Raw genomic sequence first — 19,099 nt, 5'->3', positions numbered from 1 at the left:
AACTCATGTTTTTTTTTATGAGGGCATACTGAGATTCTGGTCATACAGGACTTCAGCACATTCGCAGCCAGTTCTCAGCAAGAGATGTGCAAGAACTCAAAGCTAGACTGTAACAGAAAGGATTGTGTAATAAGCTGTGCCCAGCCAAATCTAATTTGTAATGAATTTTAGGGATTTTTTTTCTTGAGGTTCTTGGATGCAAGGAGGATCGTATCGCTCTTTGTAGACTTAAAATTTGTAAGAAACTCCAAACATAATCATATTCCTGTTGAAAATATGGTTTAAATTAAAGTTTTCAATTTGAAAGTGTTGCTTTTCAGTGGGAGTATGCTGAGCAAAATGTTTTGTTCTGCACAGAGAAAGGAAATCTTTAATTTCATTGTATTTGGAGTGTGCTTGAAGAAAAGAGTTCGAATTCATTGTCTGTCAGCCTGGCTAGATACAGCCTGTGTTACTGATGGGTTCTGCTCCTTGTCTTCTGAAGCCCTGTGTGAGATGAGGCAGTCAGGAGAGGATTGTGTCCTGGATTATTGCCTATCAGCTGAGCACTGTTGAACCCAGCAGACTCTGGTGGTGAAGTATGGGGGGCACTGGCTTCTACGCACCTGGTTCATCCAGGATCGACTGCTGCAAGCCTGTCGTTTATGACCAAATAATCAGGAAAAAAATGAATATGATAGAATGAACATCAGTACTTTGACTGTTTAATGTCTGTGCTTCATCTCATAAAACTTAGGAGTTGCTAAATAAATGCTTTGGTTCCTCAACTTCCTCTTTACTGGCCAGTCTCTTTGGATCCAGATTTCCCAAGGTACCGTTTGAGCTATCAGTTCCTCAGGGTGATACGTTGAAGGGGGATTGGAAATAAAACTGATATGCATCTGTGCCATTGTATTCAAAGGTGAAGAAACATGAATAAGCTATTCTTTCTTCATGTGTATGCAGCTCTCTAGGTTATACAGATCTAGCAACTGTGTATAATCATTAAAGCACCTTATCAGGTGAGTGGCAGACCAACACATCTAGGTTCTTTTGAACCATGTCGTAAAGTTTATCTGTTGTTACAGACGTCTCAAATCCTTTAACTGAGTTTCTTGATCTGTTATCTAAGAGAGCAGAATGCCCTTCTGCATTACAGTACTTTCTCTTAGATACTAAAGATTTGTGTAAAGCTATATTATTTAATTAAACATATACTTTTTCTGTGGCAAATAAGTAGCATCAAGGGTGGAATAGGGACCTTAAATCCCAGAGAAACACAAATGCTTGTATGGCATTTATGAAAAAAGAGTTTTGAGGTTCTTGTTGTGGCCATGAAAATGAAAACCTAGTGGCATGAGATAGATTGTAGCTAAGATTTGCGGTTGGCCTTCATATCAAAACCTTCCACTTATATAGATATGCCAGCTGATTCATTTGGGACGACGTACCCTTCCCAGTTCATATTTTCTATATTGTATTAAAAAATCATCTAGAAATCAGCTATTTATCTTTTTTCTGTAAGCACTTTGCATTTATAAGTCTATACAGACAGGATGAAAACTCTTACGGGCTCGCTTTTATAAGTTCAGCAATACCCAGTAAGAAAACTCCAATAAGCTGGAATTCAGTGGATGGGGCCAGTCTGCCTGTCCCCTGTTCACACCGTTTCAGTGAGCCTATATGTAATGTAATTATATATGTATATGTGTGTATATGTGTGTAATATACGTAATGAAGTGCTGCTGAGAGTGAGCTGCACGGAAGAACTGGCCCCTGTTTGTTTAAAACCTGCTCTTTGGAGTCTTGCAGAGCAGTTTATCTTTGGATAAGCACAGAGACTCAGAGGGAGTTGCTTTGTGGTCTTTGAAAGTGCGAAGCCGTGACATTTAGCTGTCATCCTTAGAGCATTTTTCAGGGTGTGGCAACAGTTCATAGCATTGATCTAATTAGAAAAATACATGTTCAGTTCTGATGATGAATTGTTATGATTCGATATTTACCATATTTGCAAAAACTTAATGCATTATTGTTTCACTCTTTATGTCTAAATTTTTCCTAAAAAGTCATGAAATAATCTCTCATTGAAATTGTGTCTTCATTTTTCTTTTAAATGAGATGTTTGAGCTCATTTGGGGAAAATGTTCATTTTTTTCCCCAGTATTTTCTTCAGCATAGAATTTATTTATTCACCCAGTTTTTGTCAAAGGTTCTAATTAGATTTCTGTGTTTGGCTTTTAAATCCTTGGACATTGGAATTTCTTATATCAACATTATCATTGCTATAGTTACAGTCATATGTTTTTCTGTTTTCCAACCAGACACTGAACTGTAATTGTCTGATCTATTCCTAAACTGCTTTAAAAAAAAAGTGGGGGGAGGGAAGAGGAGGAGGAGGCAGACTTCAACACTGTTTGAACTGCAACCCTGAAATAATCTCCACCGTATTTTTAAGGCTCTAAATAGCTATCTCCATAAGTTTTTTTCCAAGACAGGTAATATTAACAAGATAGATCTTATTAACAATAAGATTTGCTTCTTGCAAAGAGAAGGCAATGCACCTTTTTAAGCAATGGGAATGTCAATGAACAGCAGAAGTCCTCTGGTTGAAAAAAAAAAAAAAAAAAAAAGTAACTCCAGAAGAACAGAATGAAGGAAAATGTGATGCATTTATGCATTTAAAATACACATTTCTGTCCTGGAATGAGAAAATGGGAGGATACGGAGTCCGTATAATTGCATGATCTTTTCTGCTCAGTGTCAGACAAGAGGATATAGACTGAGAACAGTGTCCTTAGCTGTCGATGATCTTTAAGGTCCCTTCCAATCCAAGCCGTTCTATGATTCTGTAATCCTGCCCTTACTTCTGCATCCTTGGTTCTCATTGTAAACCCCCAAAACATGGTGAATCTGAGTTGCAGAAGTTTTCTAGCTGTGAGGAAAGTCTCTTTCTACAGCTCATTTGGCTGTATGATGTGTACAGTATCAGTGTCTAGAAGCTGCAGTTTTCATTTGCAGCTAATAAATAAAAATAGCTTCTCTTCTGTTCTGTTTGCTGATTTCTTTCCTTGTTTCTGTTATTAGGGTTTTAGTGGAGGAGAGGTATGCACTGTCGCATCGTTTGTAGGGTATTTCTATCAGATGAGTAGGAAGCTGTGCCAGGGGTGTTTGTTGAATTTGAAAGCAGCAGACTCCATTCTCTTAGCAACCTCCTTTTCAAGGGGAGAGAGATAATGTCTTACATGTTTATTGCATACTTTTCTGATACAGCTGTAAAATAAGAAGCCCTCCTTTGCCTAGATAGGAGAAGTACAATGGCATCTTTACTAGCAGATGTTTTGTCTCTCCGTTTGACTGCACAGTTCGTGTTTTGAGTATCTAGTTGGGTTTGAATGTGCCTACAGGTATGGGTTCTAGGTGCTGACATACATGGCTTACTTCAGACACCTCTCTAAACTCCGTTGCTGTCTTATTTTTAAGTTTTCTGAACGCAGCAGTCTTCCAGCATTTGTACATTGTATGTGGTGGGGTCGTTGTCCGGGGCTGGTTTTCCTGGGTGTTATGGTAATGTAACAATATGTAATGCAATGAAACTTTTAGTTTAGTTCTCCTTACTTAGGTCCCTAGGTAGTTCATGTAGTAAAAAAGGAAGGGTTTGCTTTAACTCAGAAAATATTCTTTGTACAGAGGATTTTTGTGTTAGTTTTACTAAAGCATCTGAACATTTTCTTACAAAACTGCAAGAATAAGTTCAGATGCTTTAGTAAAATTCAGTTTGTGCTGAAGATGCTTGTTGAGATTATAAAATCCTAATAAAAAGTATACATCTGTGAAAGTACACCTTAGCTGAAAATGAGTCATAAATGAGCTATCTTGTAAGATACCAAAGAATTAATCCCTTAAAGGGGCTTTTCTCCTCAAGAACAGTTATGATGTTGTGTTTCTTTGAGATGCATCACAGCTGTCTTGTGCTTGGTGGTTCAACAGTATTCTGAAGATTAAAGATAGCTGAAGTTTTCAGTAGTAGTTAACATTATTAATACCTTCTACTTTACTGACTTTTCAAGCACAGTTAAATACTGATGTTCTGAGATGGTTCTTAGTGTTCAGACAGACAACGGTTGGTTAAATACTAAATCTTCAATAACATTATTCATGTTTTGGGGCAAATAGGAGGTTGGGCATATGGGTCACTTTAGGAGGGGAAAAAAAATCTGTTCCAATAGAGTTTGTGCACATGCTGTTGTGTTTTGTTTATATTCTGCTCCTGTGCTCTGCCCCTGTGATGCTTTACTGTCACAGTGAAGCTCACCCTCATCTTATCAGGAACGAGACCTGAAACAAGAGCTTAATGTTGCACTCACTTGCATCATGGCTAATGCTATTTCAGCATGTCACTGGTCTGTCATCAGCTTCTTCTGAGATACAGACCTGATGATAGTGGTACTTGAACACATGCTATACAGAAGCTCTCGTAGTTGCATGTGATTGTGCTCGTACACATTCACCTGATAAAGGCATTTTGTACCTGCAGGTATTGAGGCAGTGCTATTTAATCTAATTATCAGGGCATACATCATGTTCTGCAACTTGTAATTCAGCTTGAACATAAGTAATAGAAGTTTTTCTAAGGACATGCTGCATGCAAAACACTGCTATTTAGGTACAGCCTGGAGAGGCAGGAATCTTCCCCCGAGCTGCTTGCTGAAGAGCTGTAATGTTCTTGGTATACTGTCTTCTATGCATGTGCATGACCTGTTATTTGACTCCTTTATGCAATGAAGTGGCAAGACAATGAGCTGTTTTAGCAGGAAACAATCTTAAACATAAGGTCCTTTTAAGGTCATCTCAAGGCATACACTCGGAACAGTAACCAATTTTTGTTTTCAAGTTAGCATTATGCTTGGAACTTTGGAGCAGTCAATGAAGAGATCATTTTGCACAACTGTCTTTCTAGTCACAACTTTAAAATCATTTGTGTTAGTTTTCCTGATTTTTTTGCATATGTTGTTTCCTTTCAGGTCCCTCTGTACATTAGTGTGCAAGTGGACATACACTTCAGATGGAGGTTGGGATGACAGTTTCTGGAATATCATTGGTTTGGAAGATTTGGTGAAGGATAAGTATGAAAAAATAGGTATATTGGGAGGATTCTTTTATACACACACACACATATAAAGACCTTTAGCTATATTACTGTGATTGTCAGCAGGAGTGTGAAAGGCCTTGATGAATCTTCAGATGGGTTGATGACAAGGCTGGATACCTATAGGTAATAGTTTTCCTAAATACAGTTTTTTACTTGGCATTGTCATGGAAAATTGTTTTTCAATTTTGTATGTCCTCGCATTTCATTGCTGCTCAGTCTCAAAAACAGAGAATTAAGTGGGGAGCCTCATCAATTGATTCTATGAAGGAAGCACTTCATATTGGTGTATTGGACGGCAAGCTACAAAAAAATATATATATATATATATATCTGCTACAATTAGCATGTTTTGTAACCTATACCAATCTCTTTTACAGTAATTTTCCAAAAATGTGCTACTTCTGCTTGTTAGTATCTTCATACTGTTTCTTCACTCTCTTAGAGCATAAGTTTAATTAGAATGGTAGCCTTGCTAATAGCAATTCCTACAGCAGATATTCATTAAAAGTCCATAATGTTAATATACCAGAAAATTTCCAGGATAACTTTATTAGACTTTCCCTGTTAAGTTAATGGACTTCTAATGGATGTCCTAAGTAGACATGTCATTAACAAGAATATTACCAGACATGAATTAAAATATGCTCATTCATCAAAGTTAATTATCTGAAATTTCCTTTGATTTTTTTTTTTATGTCTAGCACTTTGAACAAGTTTGTACAGCAGTTTAAATGCAGCAACATGAAAAAGAAATGGCAAAGGGAGGACTGTAGTGAAATGAAATATAAAGAAATCTATAAGCTATTCTGATCATCACAAAATGTACTATAAGCCATTTTCAGGTGTATCAGATAATTGTACTTGAAAGCTTCCTTTAATAGATTTCAGCATTTCCTCCTGCCACTGAAACAGCTTATGCAAAGGTCTAAAACCTACTAGAGCATAAAACTTTCAGCTTCCTGAGGTTTTTGTTTGAATACAATTCTTGTAACATCTATCACATATGGCTTTTAGCAAATCTTCAACAATAAATTGAAGTAAGACTTGCAATAAATTCATGTTTTTACCAGAAAATTGAACATCTCAGCAGCGGATGGTCTTGTGGAATAGTATTTTTAAAATAAATTATTTATGAAGTGTAAGTTAAAGTTTTAATTCAATATTTATGCAATGTACTTCAAAGGCAGTGCAAAGCAATTTGCCATTTAAGTAACTAAACATACATGTTTCAAACGATGCAGTAGCCATTATAAAAAGGGCCTTTTGTAGTGATGGAAGCCTCATAAAAGTAATCTATATATGGCTCAAAATTTGGCAAGACAAAAACAATGAACTTCAAATACCAGGTTTACATTTAAAAAAAAATATTTACAAAACAGATCAGTAAATTAGCTTCTGTTGACAGGCACTTCTTGAAAGAAAAACAATTTCTCAGTTAATGGCAAAACATCTAGTTCCCTGGGCAATTGCATTGATTTTCAAGAAACTCCACATAGAATACACGGGTACATGTCGGCTGGAGCTGGAGGAACAGAATCTGACCTAGAGAATTACATCAAACTGTAGGCTAGAACTTGAACCTTCTGAAGAGTACATACTGTAATGCACCTTGAAAATTCACCTTTTTAGATCTTTGGGCTCATTATCTTAGGTGTATCTAAAGTATAAGATGCTTCTTGTTTTGTATAATAGCTCTGAAGCCTGGCCTCAGGTATAATATATGGTTATTTCCGTGACCTATTTTTCTGACCTTGCCTTTTTTCAAAAAGGAAGCTGTTACATTCATTATACTCAATTGCGATAAAATCTAAAAGCAGGACAGTGACCTTCATTCACATGTCTATGAAGAGGGAGTAAGGAGCTCCCTGTATGAATGTGGAAACCAGACAGCAACTACTCTTCCTTCAAGTTCAACTTCTGAGCTGTGCCTGTTAGTTTCTTGGTAGGATCCAGCCTCAGAAGGAGACAACAAGACACCAGAACAAACCAACTCATTCCCAAGCTGCCCCACAAGTCTGAGGTCTGTGTTGTGTGCTGGGGAAGTGTTTTTTTATCTGCCACCCCAAATCTTATCAGTGTCACTGTATGGGAGTGGTAACATCGTTCCAGTGAAAGTTGGGGTTTTTGTTTGGTTTAATGAGTGTTCAGTGTTACTTGAGTGGTAAAGGCACTCTGAATGAGCTCAGCTTTTGTTTACTTGATTAAATTAATCAGGATAGTGTAGGTGCAGCTACCAGGGAAGTGCCAGTCACTCCAGCAGCACTGGTCGATCTGCAGCTAGAACTGTCTTGTATTTTGTGGAAGGAAGGCTCCTAGCAGCTCCAGAGGTGTCAGCAGTGGTGGTGAGGCAGCATCATTGCACAGACCTCCTCCCAGGAGTCCGCAGACACTCTACTGAGCACAGCAAACACAGGATTATGCTTTGCACAAACTCAGCCGAGGCTATATTTCTAATACCACTTCAGGGCACTGTCCCATGAAGTGAACAACCTCAGCTGCCGTTAACTTCAGCACATTAAACAAATTGCCTTCCTTTTGTATAAGTAACTCGTGTGTGCTTTCAGGAGGCATATAATAATGTGCTACACCCAACAGACCCGAATCCTCAGCAGTGCACTTGGCTGCCTTGCAGATTAAGGAGCCCAAAATTGACAGATAACCTTGGTAGGAGTAGGTTGGAGGGGAGCTGTACATAGTCAAAAACTCCTCCTCAAATAAAAATAAAAACAAAACCCTAATAAGTCTGAAGTAATTCTTGTGGAATTTCCTTTTTTGTTCTCCTGTAGAGCTTGCCCAAGCCCACATGCCTCTGCTCAAGGTTTGTTTAGCTCGAATACAAGGATGGATTATAATGCCTGCACATTCCCATTGAAAAGAGAGATAATAGTATTTTTTTCCCATATCTGTCCTAAAAGATTAACAGCACTAGGCTCTGAATCATAATTTCGTTATAAACAAAGCAAAAATCACAAGATAAAATTAGCTGAGATTTTCTTGTTTTTAAAAACGAAAGTTTACCAATTAAAAATAGGCAGAAAAGCTGTGCATTTTAAAATCTGTAATTGAAATCAGTATTGTTTCCAATCAGACAGTGAATCTCTATGACTAGAGGTTTTTTTAAAGTAGCATTAGCTTTCATGACACTGAAAATATTTATGGAAATTACCTGAGAAAAACTTATTTAATGTAAAATTTTCTTTATTCTGATAAATACACTTTTAAACATCACTTTTAAAATGTCTTGCCCTTTAAAAATATATTTACTGTAATCAGAGCGCTGCTTGTGGTTCCAGGTAGTATGCTTCTCGTAGTTTCAGTTTAACTTAACATGTAACCTTGTTGATAAGGGTGACCCTCACTTCTGACCTTTTGCATCTTCCACAAACGTTTCCCACATCAAAGTGTGGGTTCACATATGAAAATTCCCAGGCCTTTGACATTCTGCATTTCTCAGAGCAGGCTAACCTTTCAGGGAATCCACATAAGAAGTTGTTTGTGGTCCCTTCTGTACATTGTGAATTTACCGAGCGTTTTTGTGAAGGTAAAGATTTGTATCTGGAAATACTGAAAAATTTATTGATCTCATTAATTTGCCCACCGTGAGAGTAGATGATGGCTTGTATTCAAAACCACTGTGAAAACGCTGTGTACTACAAGCATTAGCATTTATCTGCTGTGGCGAAAGTGCATGATGAGTATCTCTTTGTGGTATTATAAAACCTAGAAAGACATTAACAATTCCGTTAAAATTTCATGTACTATAGACCTCTTAGGGTACCGAAGCGTGTTCCATTTGGAGGAAAATGCCTGATAAATTTCCACCACAACCCTCTACTTCAGGGGCTACTTAAGGGACCGAATAATGATTTTTTATTGAATGGTAATATTTTATGCCAGGTCCCATTTTTGTTGAATATGGCTCAATTTGTCTAAGAGAACATTGCAGGTACTGCAGGGTAGGTTTTAGCGTTCTTGTAGATTGTGTGTTGAAGGCTGAAATACTGATCCTTTATAAACAGCAGCTTGTTACCTTCTTTCATCTGTGATGGCACACTGATTTTATTTATTTATATATATATATATTAAATAGACATAATTCTTGGAAATACAGCCCTTCAACATAATGATTTTTCTAAACCCACTTTCCAGCCTTTCCTGAGTAGGAGTTTAGAGCCACATCCTCAAAAGCGAATAAATACACGGCTGATAATTATAAGATCTTTGTGAACATCTGAGGCAGAACTGAGGGAAGTATTTAGATTGCTTAAATCTCACAGGTTTTATGGAAATTTAGTGTCTGTCTTGAACTTAAGAGTACTTGAATTTAATATACTAATGAAAATAACTTGCACGTACAGATAGTGAGATTACAAGATCGGATTTTGTAGATGATTACCATTGCCAATCCTGTTCATAAAATTATAAAACATTCTTAAATTTATTTTTTTTCCTTAAACTTTCGCATCAGGTAGTCTGGAGATCAGTTTTATTCCCGTCTTCAAGCAGCACATCTCTGTCACTGTTTCTTGTCTCTGAACCTGTCATTTCTCTTTATTGGCTTTAGAGTAAGGCTGTTAGAATTCTTTCATGTTTGATTTTGACTTTGCAGGTGACGGTGGTGTAAGGAAGAACACCCTCTGGTCCTTCTACACCCCTCTACTTGAATTCCACTCTGGGTCTGCTACCCATGCTTCCTGCTTAGCCAGCCTCAGTAAGAATGCTTTCCCTTTTCCACAGGTTGCCTCAGTCGACCTCTAGAAGGGAATGGTCAGTCTATTAGTTCAGCTAATTTTCTATTCCAAGGCCTTTGATGCTAGATCCTCCAGTGTATATGAGGGATTTCCTTGAAGGCTGGGAGAGACAGATTTTTTCAGGTCAGCTTGTAACTGCCAGGTCTTCATAAAACCGGATTGTAACAATGAACTTCAAACACCATGCCATGCAAATAATAGAGAACAGTAAGAAAAAAGTTTCTCTTAAGTATGGAGTCCTTTTATCTTTCTTTTGTATTTTCCTATCCCAAATAAATTAAAACATGTTACAGTTTTGAACAAAATTAAAAGGATGAATCACAGGATATTTACACTTATACGCTGTCAGAATCCATGGAATTTACAAGTGAAGAGTGTTCCAAATATCCTAACATTTTTCTGGCTTCCTGTCATTTCAGCATGTCCAAGAGCTGTAGCAACTGTGAAGGAGGTGAAACTGGCACAGTGCAAAGAGGTTTTAGGGTGTCTTCTTCCTCAAAGCTTGAGGCATTATTTCATAATATATGATTCAGCAGTAAGATGTTAAAAATATTTTTTCTCAGAAAAGCAACATATTCTTGTGATTTTTTTTCTTCTTAATTTTGACATCACTGAATCATATGAATAGTTGAGGACTAAAAGGACCACCGAGAATCATGTAGTCCAGCCCCCCTGCTCAAAGCAGGGTCATCTACAGCAGGTCGCTCAGGGCTGTGTCCAATTGAGGTGGGTTTTTTTTTTGAGTATTTCCAAGGATGGAGACTCCAAAGTCTGTCTAGGCAGCCTGTTTCCGTGTGTTCGCCACCCTTTCCCAGTAAACACATTTGTTCTTATGGTTAAATGTAGTTTCCTCTATTTAAGCTTGTGGGCATTTCCTCTTGTCCTGTTGCTGGGTGGCACTGAGAAGAGTCTTGCGCTGTCATCTTTACTCCCTCCGATCAGATATTGATACACATTGGTAAGATCTTCCTCCAGAGCCCTCTCATCGCTGGGCTTAGTCTCAGCTCTCTAACTCTGCTTGTATGACATGCCTCTGTTGTCATTGGGGCCATTCGCTGGCCTTGCTCTCTTACATCCATGTTTCTCCAGTACTGTGGACACAGCAGTGCAGATGTGGTCTCACCAGTTCTGAGTAGGGAGCAAGGATCACCTCCATCAACCTGGTGATGCTCTTCCTAATACAGCCCAGGATGCTGTTGCCTTCGTTGCTGCAAGTGCACATTGCTGGCTTGTATTCGACGTGGTGCCTACCAGGAGCTCCAGGACCTTTTTTTTTTTTTTTTGGTTGGTTTGTTTGTTTGTTTGTTGTGATTGTCAGCCTCCAGCCTGTCCTGGTGCATGGGGTTCTTCCACTGCAGTGCAGGACTTTGCATGCCCATTTCTTGAATTTCATAAATGTCCTGTCAGCTGAGTTCTCCACCTGAGATTTTCTTGCTCTTTCCAATAACTGCTCTTCAATAGGCTGGATTAAACTGCTTCAAAATGAATAAGACAGCTCAGGTTTATCTCAATGCCTTTCCTGGGTGATAATTTTTAATTCCTCTTCCACTCTAAGGAAGGGAACCATCAGTCATCCTCTTTATCATCAGGTTGGGTTCTGCTGGCAGACTGTACCTTTCCAGTTCTCCTCTCTTGTGCAAGAAGTGAGGAGTACTGTGCTGTGTTCTTTCATCTGCAGGCTTCATTGTAGGTTAGATGACTAGTATTAAAAGCTTAGAGCTTTCAAAAAATAAATTAATAATTTAAAACTACCCACTGTGGACTCCTAAACTTCTTCCTATAAGTATGAAAACTAGGAGCTTTTTCTTTGAATTTTTGACTTTAATAGTCATAGGTGAAGCTTTGAGCAGCCTTTGCGCCTGTTGTGATTGCTTAATATTTAAATCGGTTAGGTTGACATGCTTTTTCATACAATTCTTTATAAAAAAAAAAAAAAAGGAAAGCAAAAGGAGGGGAAAAAAGAAAAAAACAAATCCAAAACACCCATTCCCAGAAAAGTTGTAGGTCATTTCTTCTTTTTACCTGGATCATCATCTCTCTGGTCGTGATTTGTTCATTGCCTATTTTTTGCTCAAGCCTCATGCTGAGATGATTTTTAAAACAGAGATGTCTGCTTTGAGTCAGGATTTATAAAACCAGAAGGGCTATTTCAAACAATTTGCTGACATCCTCTAAGTCAGAGGCTGTTGTACTTCCTAAAATTGATGTTTAAGTAGTTTAAAGTGTATCTTAGAACCAGTCTTGACTCTATAATTTTCTGTGACAGAGCCCACTTCAGACATAAAGGTTGTTGATTGTTTGTTGCTCTCATTGCTCAAAAGTAATGACTTAATTAAATAATTCTTTTTTCATCTAAATTTTAACTTCTTACTCTGGTCTGCCAGACTGTAGTGACATGCCTGACCTGCACAGACTGAAATTTTCTGCTAAAGAAAAACACTGAGCTACTCAAGGTTTTTCACCCAGACTCTTATGTGAACTGTCATACTTCTCAATCGCTATAATTGCTTTTTCAATTCATTTCTGAACCCTTTATAATGCATCAGTATCTTCTCAGTATGGGTATTAGAAGTGGATACCGTGTGAATGTGGTTGGGAATAAGACTGTACAAGTATCAGAAGCTTAGCAGAAAGATTCAAAAGCATTCTTTCGGTAACTGATCGGGTTATTTTTGGTCTGTCATTTCTTTCAGTTTTGAAAAGGGGTAATTATTTCTTCAAAGAGGAGATGTTATCATTTGAATTATACTAAAAAAAATACAGTAATAAAAAACATTCTGTTATGTAGTAATCCATAATTAGTACAAGTTAAATTGCCTGTACAATCTAAGTGACGTATTGTACCAAACCAGAGTCTGATTACTTGCAACTCTGAAAGTACAGCAATAGTCACGTTATCTACACTGATGATGCTTGTTGAGGTACAGTATCTGGAGAGACTGTAAGGAATATTGTACTGTGAAGTGTCAGAAATGGAAATAATCAACATATTGAAGTTACTGTTTGCAAGCAGAAATATGAAGTAGAGCAGCTGAGTTTGGATGCAAATACTTTACACCTAGTTACGTAGCCATCTAAATACATGTACTGTACACCCATATGCATGTCAGTGTAGTGAGTAGCGAACGATGCATTATGAGGAATCTTCATTCTGCACTATTTCACTGAAATCTAGTAATGACAACCCAACCACGTCCATCAATGTACATGCCTAATGATCCAGTGATGCAGAATGTTGTTTTTTCTTTTTCTTTTTCCTCTTTTTCTTTTGACCTTCAACCAGGAAAGCTTTCCGTTTATACATGAAGTAGCCCTTTTTCATTTGGACAAGAAGGAAATGGTATTTGTTGAAGTAGGCACCTATGGTCTGCAGACTAATTTACATTTCAGCTTAACGAATCAAGATCTGCCTGCTTTTGCCTGTATTTAACAACCTAATGTCTGCCTTAAGTAATTCCATGTTAGGTAGTTGAGCTGTAGTTCAGTGAAAGGCATAAGCTGTATGGGAAGGTGGGATGGAAAGGACCCAAACTAGGCTTGCCTCAAGCTACTGTGGCAGTTCAGATAGATAGAGATTAATTTTGAACTGAAGAAAGCTAAAATGATTTTGTTTAATCAACTGGTTTTCTCACTTTTAAATAAGGCGGCCTATAATATCGCAATTTGTTTGGGTTTTCCTGAAAGAAAATTCTCAAGTTTTCAACTACCACGTGAGAAATTTTATGGAAGATATTTCCATGTTAAAAACAAAATACATCTGACCATTTCTAACACGCTTCTAACCATCATACTTTCACTCCTAAGGAAAGTGAATATTATTTTCTAGTCCACCTCGTTGTCCCGTTTCCCTCATCTCTTAATGATTCCGTTTCTGCCCATCAGCTAGGTTGAAAAATTGCAGAACAGTCAGTCACACCTCAATTAAATGTGAGTATTGTATGTAATAGGGTGGGATAGTCAGTAATGTGTTTTATGTAGGTAGGGTTGGGATGACATAACAGAAGATTTATATCACTCAGGTTCCTTGCATATCCCAGAATTCTGGCATTCTATTATGCTGCTATTGTAAAACACAAATAGCAGAGATTGCCTGCAAGCTTTGTAATGAACTAAGCATCTAAATGCGCTGTTCTAGGTATTACAAAATCTTTGGAGAAAATGCTCCACAAAACCTATAATAACGCAGTTCAGAGAAGGGAAAAAACCCCTTACATAACTTATTATGAGATCCATATGGATGGATGGTCCTTCTTTTTACTAAGCTCCAGTTTCCTGTGATGTTTATTTAGCACCGTTTTATTTAACCAAATGACTTTGCCAATCCACGTGCTAAATTATTTATTTAACGGGATATTTATTTTGTGTGTTGTCTTTTAAATTAAAAAGCGTTTAGATTGACCAGTTTTGGAGGAGTATTTGTAAAATATAGATACGATGCGTCATTTGGCTGGATTTCTTTCTGAGGCTGCAGGGATTTCAACAAGGGATTTTTACATCCCTCCAAGTTTGCTTGTGTCAAGTTAGTGAAGAAAAGGGACAGACCCTTTTCCTTTTTTTTTTTTTTTATGTATCTTTATGCACATATGCAGCCAAATATAATTGCATATGCAGTGCAACCGTGTTCTGTGTGCTGGAAGGAAAGCTGTTCTCAAGTGAACGGGTATGTCATAGCTGAGTCAACCGGGCCCCTGCTGTGCTCTGCTTTTGTTGTTTGAAAAAGGTCTATGTACGAAAAAAAAACCTACTTCTGTTAAATATTAGGAAGACTGTAGAGTGAATTTTGATCGCTGAAGTTGACTGAAGATGTATTGTCTGCCTGGTGTGTTACGTCTGGTAAATAGCTAGTTGCTGTGGAAACTGCCTGAAAAGGTAGAGGGTCACTGGTACCACATAAATTCTTTAAACAAAACCTGATCATAGCAAATTCGAACATTAGTCTTCGAAAAAGGATAAAAGAGGAGGAAGAGATTCAGACAGCTTTTTCCTTTTGTAAACTTGCTGCTTTATAGGGGAAAAATAGCTAGAAATAGTACGTCTCACAGAAAATGAAAAGGTTGTGGAGGGACTGCGTTAGTGAAACAGCTGTACGAATGTGAAAGAGAAAGTTCTCCAGCTTCAGCCATTATGGGTTTGTTTGGGTAGGTCTAATTTTGGAAATCATTATAGCAAAGGTAAATGACTTGCACAGGAGACTACTGTAAACAAAAGACTCGATGCATTTACTTTGGCAGGAGTCTTGAGGAGACTCGTTCCTTTCACTGCCTCTTTTACACAGCCTCCTGTAATGCTCTCACTGACGGCCTCTGTGTGCAGGCGGTTCTCATTTCCCTTCCTCCCTCTCTGACAGCTTCTTTCCCTGACAGGTAGGATTTAAGTGTGGCAGCACCTGCTGCTTAAGTCCTGCTGGGTAGCTGTGTAATGCCTTTGTTTTGTAGTAGCTGTCCCTTGACTTCTCAAGCCACTGCCTTTTGCTGAAGTAAGAATCTCCTCATTCTCTCCTAGCCTAGTCCTGAAGTACCACATCTGTTACAAATCCTTTGCTTTTTAGTTGTGGCTCCTCTTCGGTTGCTTTCTGTGTTTTGGTTTGTTTGTTTTGTTTTTATCATTTCATAGCTTTATACTTACAGCTTGTAGGCGCACTGATGCTTAGCTGAGTTTTCTCGTTTTTCGGTGAGGAGTAAACCATGGGAGTGATAATTCCCCTTCTAGGTCTTGGCCCATTCCACACCTACTTACTCACTCTCGTGTGGGTGGGGAAGCAGCTCTTGTGATGACAGGAGTGGCCATGCAGAGCCTGCTTTTTCTCTTTTACAAAGCTCCTTAAGAACATAGGCATGTAGCAGAGCTTTCAGGGATTTCTAAAGCTGGGAGGATGAAGTAGAGGGGCAGAGTCAGTATTCTGTCTGCTGCACTCACTTGCTGGCACCTCCCTGCTGCACTCCCTGACCTGGGTGACCTAGGAGACTCCTCCTCATACTCCTGGTAATGGGTGACTTCTACGTGCCGTCACTTCCCAGGTGGTCAGGAAATGTTGCTTGCAGTCGAGAAATTGCTCAGCTCTACGTAAAACAGGCTGGCCAAACTCTACCTTTAATTTATTTATTAAAATACAAGATTATTACGCTGTATCTTCAACTCACAGGAACCCATCCCTGGACACGTCCTCATCCACTTGATGCCCGTAGGGGATAGCAGTGCTGCTGGTCACTTTGATCTATTGCTGGTGCCAAAGGAATCGATAGGGTCATTCGCTGCTGCTGCCCTTAGAAGCAGCAGATTCTCTTTATCTCTGGAATTGCTCCCTTAGTGCTCATTAACTAGGAATACAATAATTGAGAAGCTGGTAGGAAAAAGTTTTTTTTTAGTTGCTCTGATCTCTAAAATGGAGCTTAACCACATAGTAATAACACATTAAAATATTTGACCAGTATGACTGATACAAACAAGCTGCCAGTGGAATGGAGTGCCTGGAAAGAGGTTTTATATCAGATTGCTTTCATCTCATGCTGTATATACAAGGTATCTGTCTGCTTTCAGGTCATGTAACTGGTTCTGAAGAAAAAGATGTGGTTTTAGCTGCATGAACTCTTTTGAACTTCCTTCCACCTGCAGGGTCTTTGAATGTCAGGTGAAGCACACAACTTGGATTATTTTCTGATGTCTTAAGAAACCAAAAGACAACACACAACTTTTCTTAAAGAGAAACATCCTGCTCTCAAAACTTATTGGGGGGAGAAATCACAAAAGATACACCTCTTGTAACAGCTAGCACAATTGTTTGCATTTACACTAAGAATTAATAAAATGTAGACTTCTTTTGGTGAGATGTTAGGATATTATCTCTTCGTCCTGTATAAGTTAGTGGAGAGCTGGAAGTGATGACTTTGGGTTACTGTGCCTGATAATTGAATATAAACCCAAAGTTTTGGCCATACATATTTGTTTTAAATTTCCAGTATGAGATTCAGCCTGACGTTTCAGAGACAGAGGTGTGGTCGTTGACAGAACAGAAACTCTTGGCACAGCGAGCACGGAGCAGTTTGCGTGCTGTCTGATCGCAGTGCCCCATGCACGGCTTCAGTCAGGGCGTGGGCGCCTTCCCTAGTGAAGAACCAACATCGCCTGCAGCAAAGCCAAAGGTCTTCTACCATGGTGATGTATAAAAGTAAAGACCCACTTTCCACCTGTGAATTTAATATTATAACCTTCTTTTCAACAAGCAGTAAGGTAGCATAACTGTTTTTAGAAGATAAAGCTCATGGGCATTGGTGTATTCCTGCTAATTTACGGTATGCTGTTCCCCTTAATTGACCTCTGTTGTGGACCATGTGTTGCTTCCTTTCTACACATCAAAATGCTTTTTAGGTGTAACATTCTCACTTGAATCAACTGTGAAAGTAGGCTTTTCTTTCTTAAAAAGGACTTTTGTCAACTCTGCCCTGAAGATTTGCTGAACTGAGTAATGCTAAAGATATGTACTATTAAATGAGCACAACGTCTCTGACTTAAAGTCATGGTATTGGCAGGAAGGTGTATGAGAGCTCCTGCTGTGCCTTTCACTGCTTCTCACCCACCAAATCTTTAGATAAATAGAGGAGTGTGTGTGATTGCAGGAGCTGCCACTCATTGCTTTGGCTTTGGTTAGACTCGGCTGCCCGAGAGGAGGCTGTCGGGTGTGGGAGCGTCCTTAAATTCAGAAAGTTTCATGAATTTAGGTTTGTTCTAACCCCTGAGTTACCTCTATCACCATATTTTAATTACTGAACAGTATCTCTTTCAGAAAAAAATAAATGTGTTATGATAGTGGAGGCCAATGCAGACGGGACCTGACATAGGCTCCTTGGTGTCAAGGCAGAGGGAAGGGTTGCACCAACTGTGCTTGGAGTGACCATAACGTTCTTCGTACTTCCAGCAAAGTCCCAAAAGTGGATGGTTTATGCCTACGAGGGAGTAGAGCTGTAATAGCAGGAATTTGCTGGTTTAGCCAGTGTCTCTTTCAGAGTTTCTGTTGTTATAACCAACTTATTGCTAGTGAAAACTCTCAGAGAGGGTGGAAATCAGAAGGAAAAATAAATTTGGTCATTGTCTTATGCAACAGGAGTTGCGAGCATTGGCTGAGCTGAATCCCATTGCTGCACACAGGGAATGGCTGCGGGCAGTGTAGTCAGCAGCTACCCCAAGAACTTGGAATTTCTGCACAATTATTTCATATCTCCTGGAAGGATGCCAAGCAGAATTTAATTGCTTGTGGCACAATCTTTCTCCGTGGCTAGACAGAACATTGAATGCTTTTGAACTTTTAAATTACTATGGGGTAGCTTGATCTAGCATGGTTGTGTTTAATATACAGACATACAATGAAACGTATTTCTTCATCAGATAGAGTTCTTTGATACACTTTTTGTTTTGTATGTACCACACTAACTTCAGGGAGAGGAAGGGAGTTCTTGTAATAACATATGTGTTTGTTTTTCTGTTTAGTAAATTGACAGGTGTATGGTTTTTCTTGTGTCTGCCCAGGAAACCACGTCTTGTCTCCTGGGGAGTCTGTTGGAAAAGGTCTAACGCCAGAAGCTGCAAAAGATCTTGGTCTCCCTGAAGGGATTGCAGTAGCAGCATCTCTCATTGATGCGCATGCTGGAGGACTAGGTACTCAGTCACATATTTACTATTCTTGGAAACAGGAATGTATTGAATTAATTTTAGCCATTTTTTGCATAGCCTGTTTTGTATCCAGCAATTTGCTCTGATGCTATTCTTACGAAATAGCATAACTAAAATAAAATAAAAAAAATCCTCACAATAACTACTAATGTTGAATATCTGTTTATAGCAAGGTCCTTAAATATCACTGTTTATTTCTTTGCAGCTGGGTTTCCAAATTGTGCATTAACTTCTTTTAGTTCCACTTTGAATTCCTGAGCTGAGACACCATTGGGTTGGCAAGCCAACATGATGACAGTTTACATCTTCTATTGCTCAAAATTTTGTGGGGATAAGTAAGAAAAATAAAAAGTTTCAGTTTAGAGGGAGAAGACTCATGTTTGAGGCTTGTTCGTAGTTGGTCTTCCTTCTTAGTATTAGAAGCAATTCATCCCTTGTTTAAGTAATGCAGCGGAGCCTTTTTCATATACATTTATGCTAGCAGATTATGGAATATATACCAAAACCAGTGCCTTTCCTCTAGCGGTAAGAGTATGTAAATACTGTGAATTCAAAC

At 38.5% G+C, this 19,099-nt stretch overlaps 1 protein-coding gene across 26 annotated transcripts in view; it reads left to right on the top strand.

Moving 5' to 3' along the window:
- The window catches only part of FGGY (FGGY carbohydrate kinase domain containing), a 305,771-nt gene that overhangs the window by 213,639 nt on the left and 73,033 nt on the right, over positions 1-19,099 (top strand). For 16 of the 26 annotated variants that reach the window (XR_013954379.1, XM_080602612.1, XM_080602635.1 and 13 more), the window contains 3 exons: positions 5,001-5,116; positions 9,738-9,839; positions 18,400-18,528. The exons of 1 other annotated variant lie outside the window; for it this stretch is intronic. Coding sequence is in view for 22 of the 25 variants with exons in the window: in XM_080602612.1 (XP_080458738.1) it covers positions 5,001-5,116; positions 9,738-9,839; positions 18,400-18,528 (347 nt within the window). In the remaining 3 variants the exon portion in view is untranslated. Of the gene's footprint in view, positions 1-5,000; positions 5,117-8,469; positions 8,670-9,737; positions 9,840-16,835; positions 17,045-18,399; positions 18,529-19,099 lie in introns of those variants that run through there. 9 more of the 26 variants (XM_080602633.1, XM_080602621.1, XM_080602620.1 and 6 more) reach the window with 6 other exon arrangements.

This window comes from Anser brachyrhynchus, assembly GCF_964034855.1.
Source record: "Anser brachyrhynchus genome assembly, chromosome: 8".
In the NCBI taxonomy this organism is placed as follows: Eukaryota; Metazoa; Chordata; class Aves; order Anseriformes; family Anatidae; genus Anser; species Anser brachyrhynchus.
This window is presented reverse-complemented; position numbering and strand designations above follow the sequence as displayed.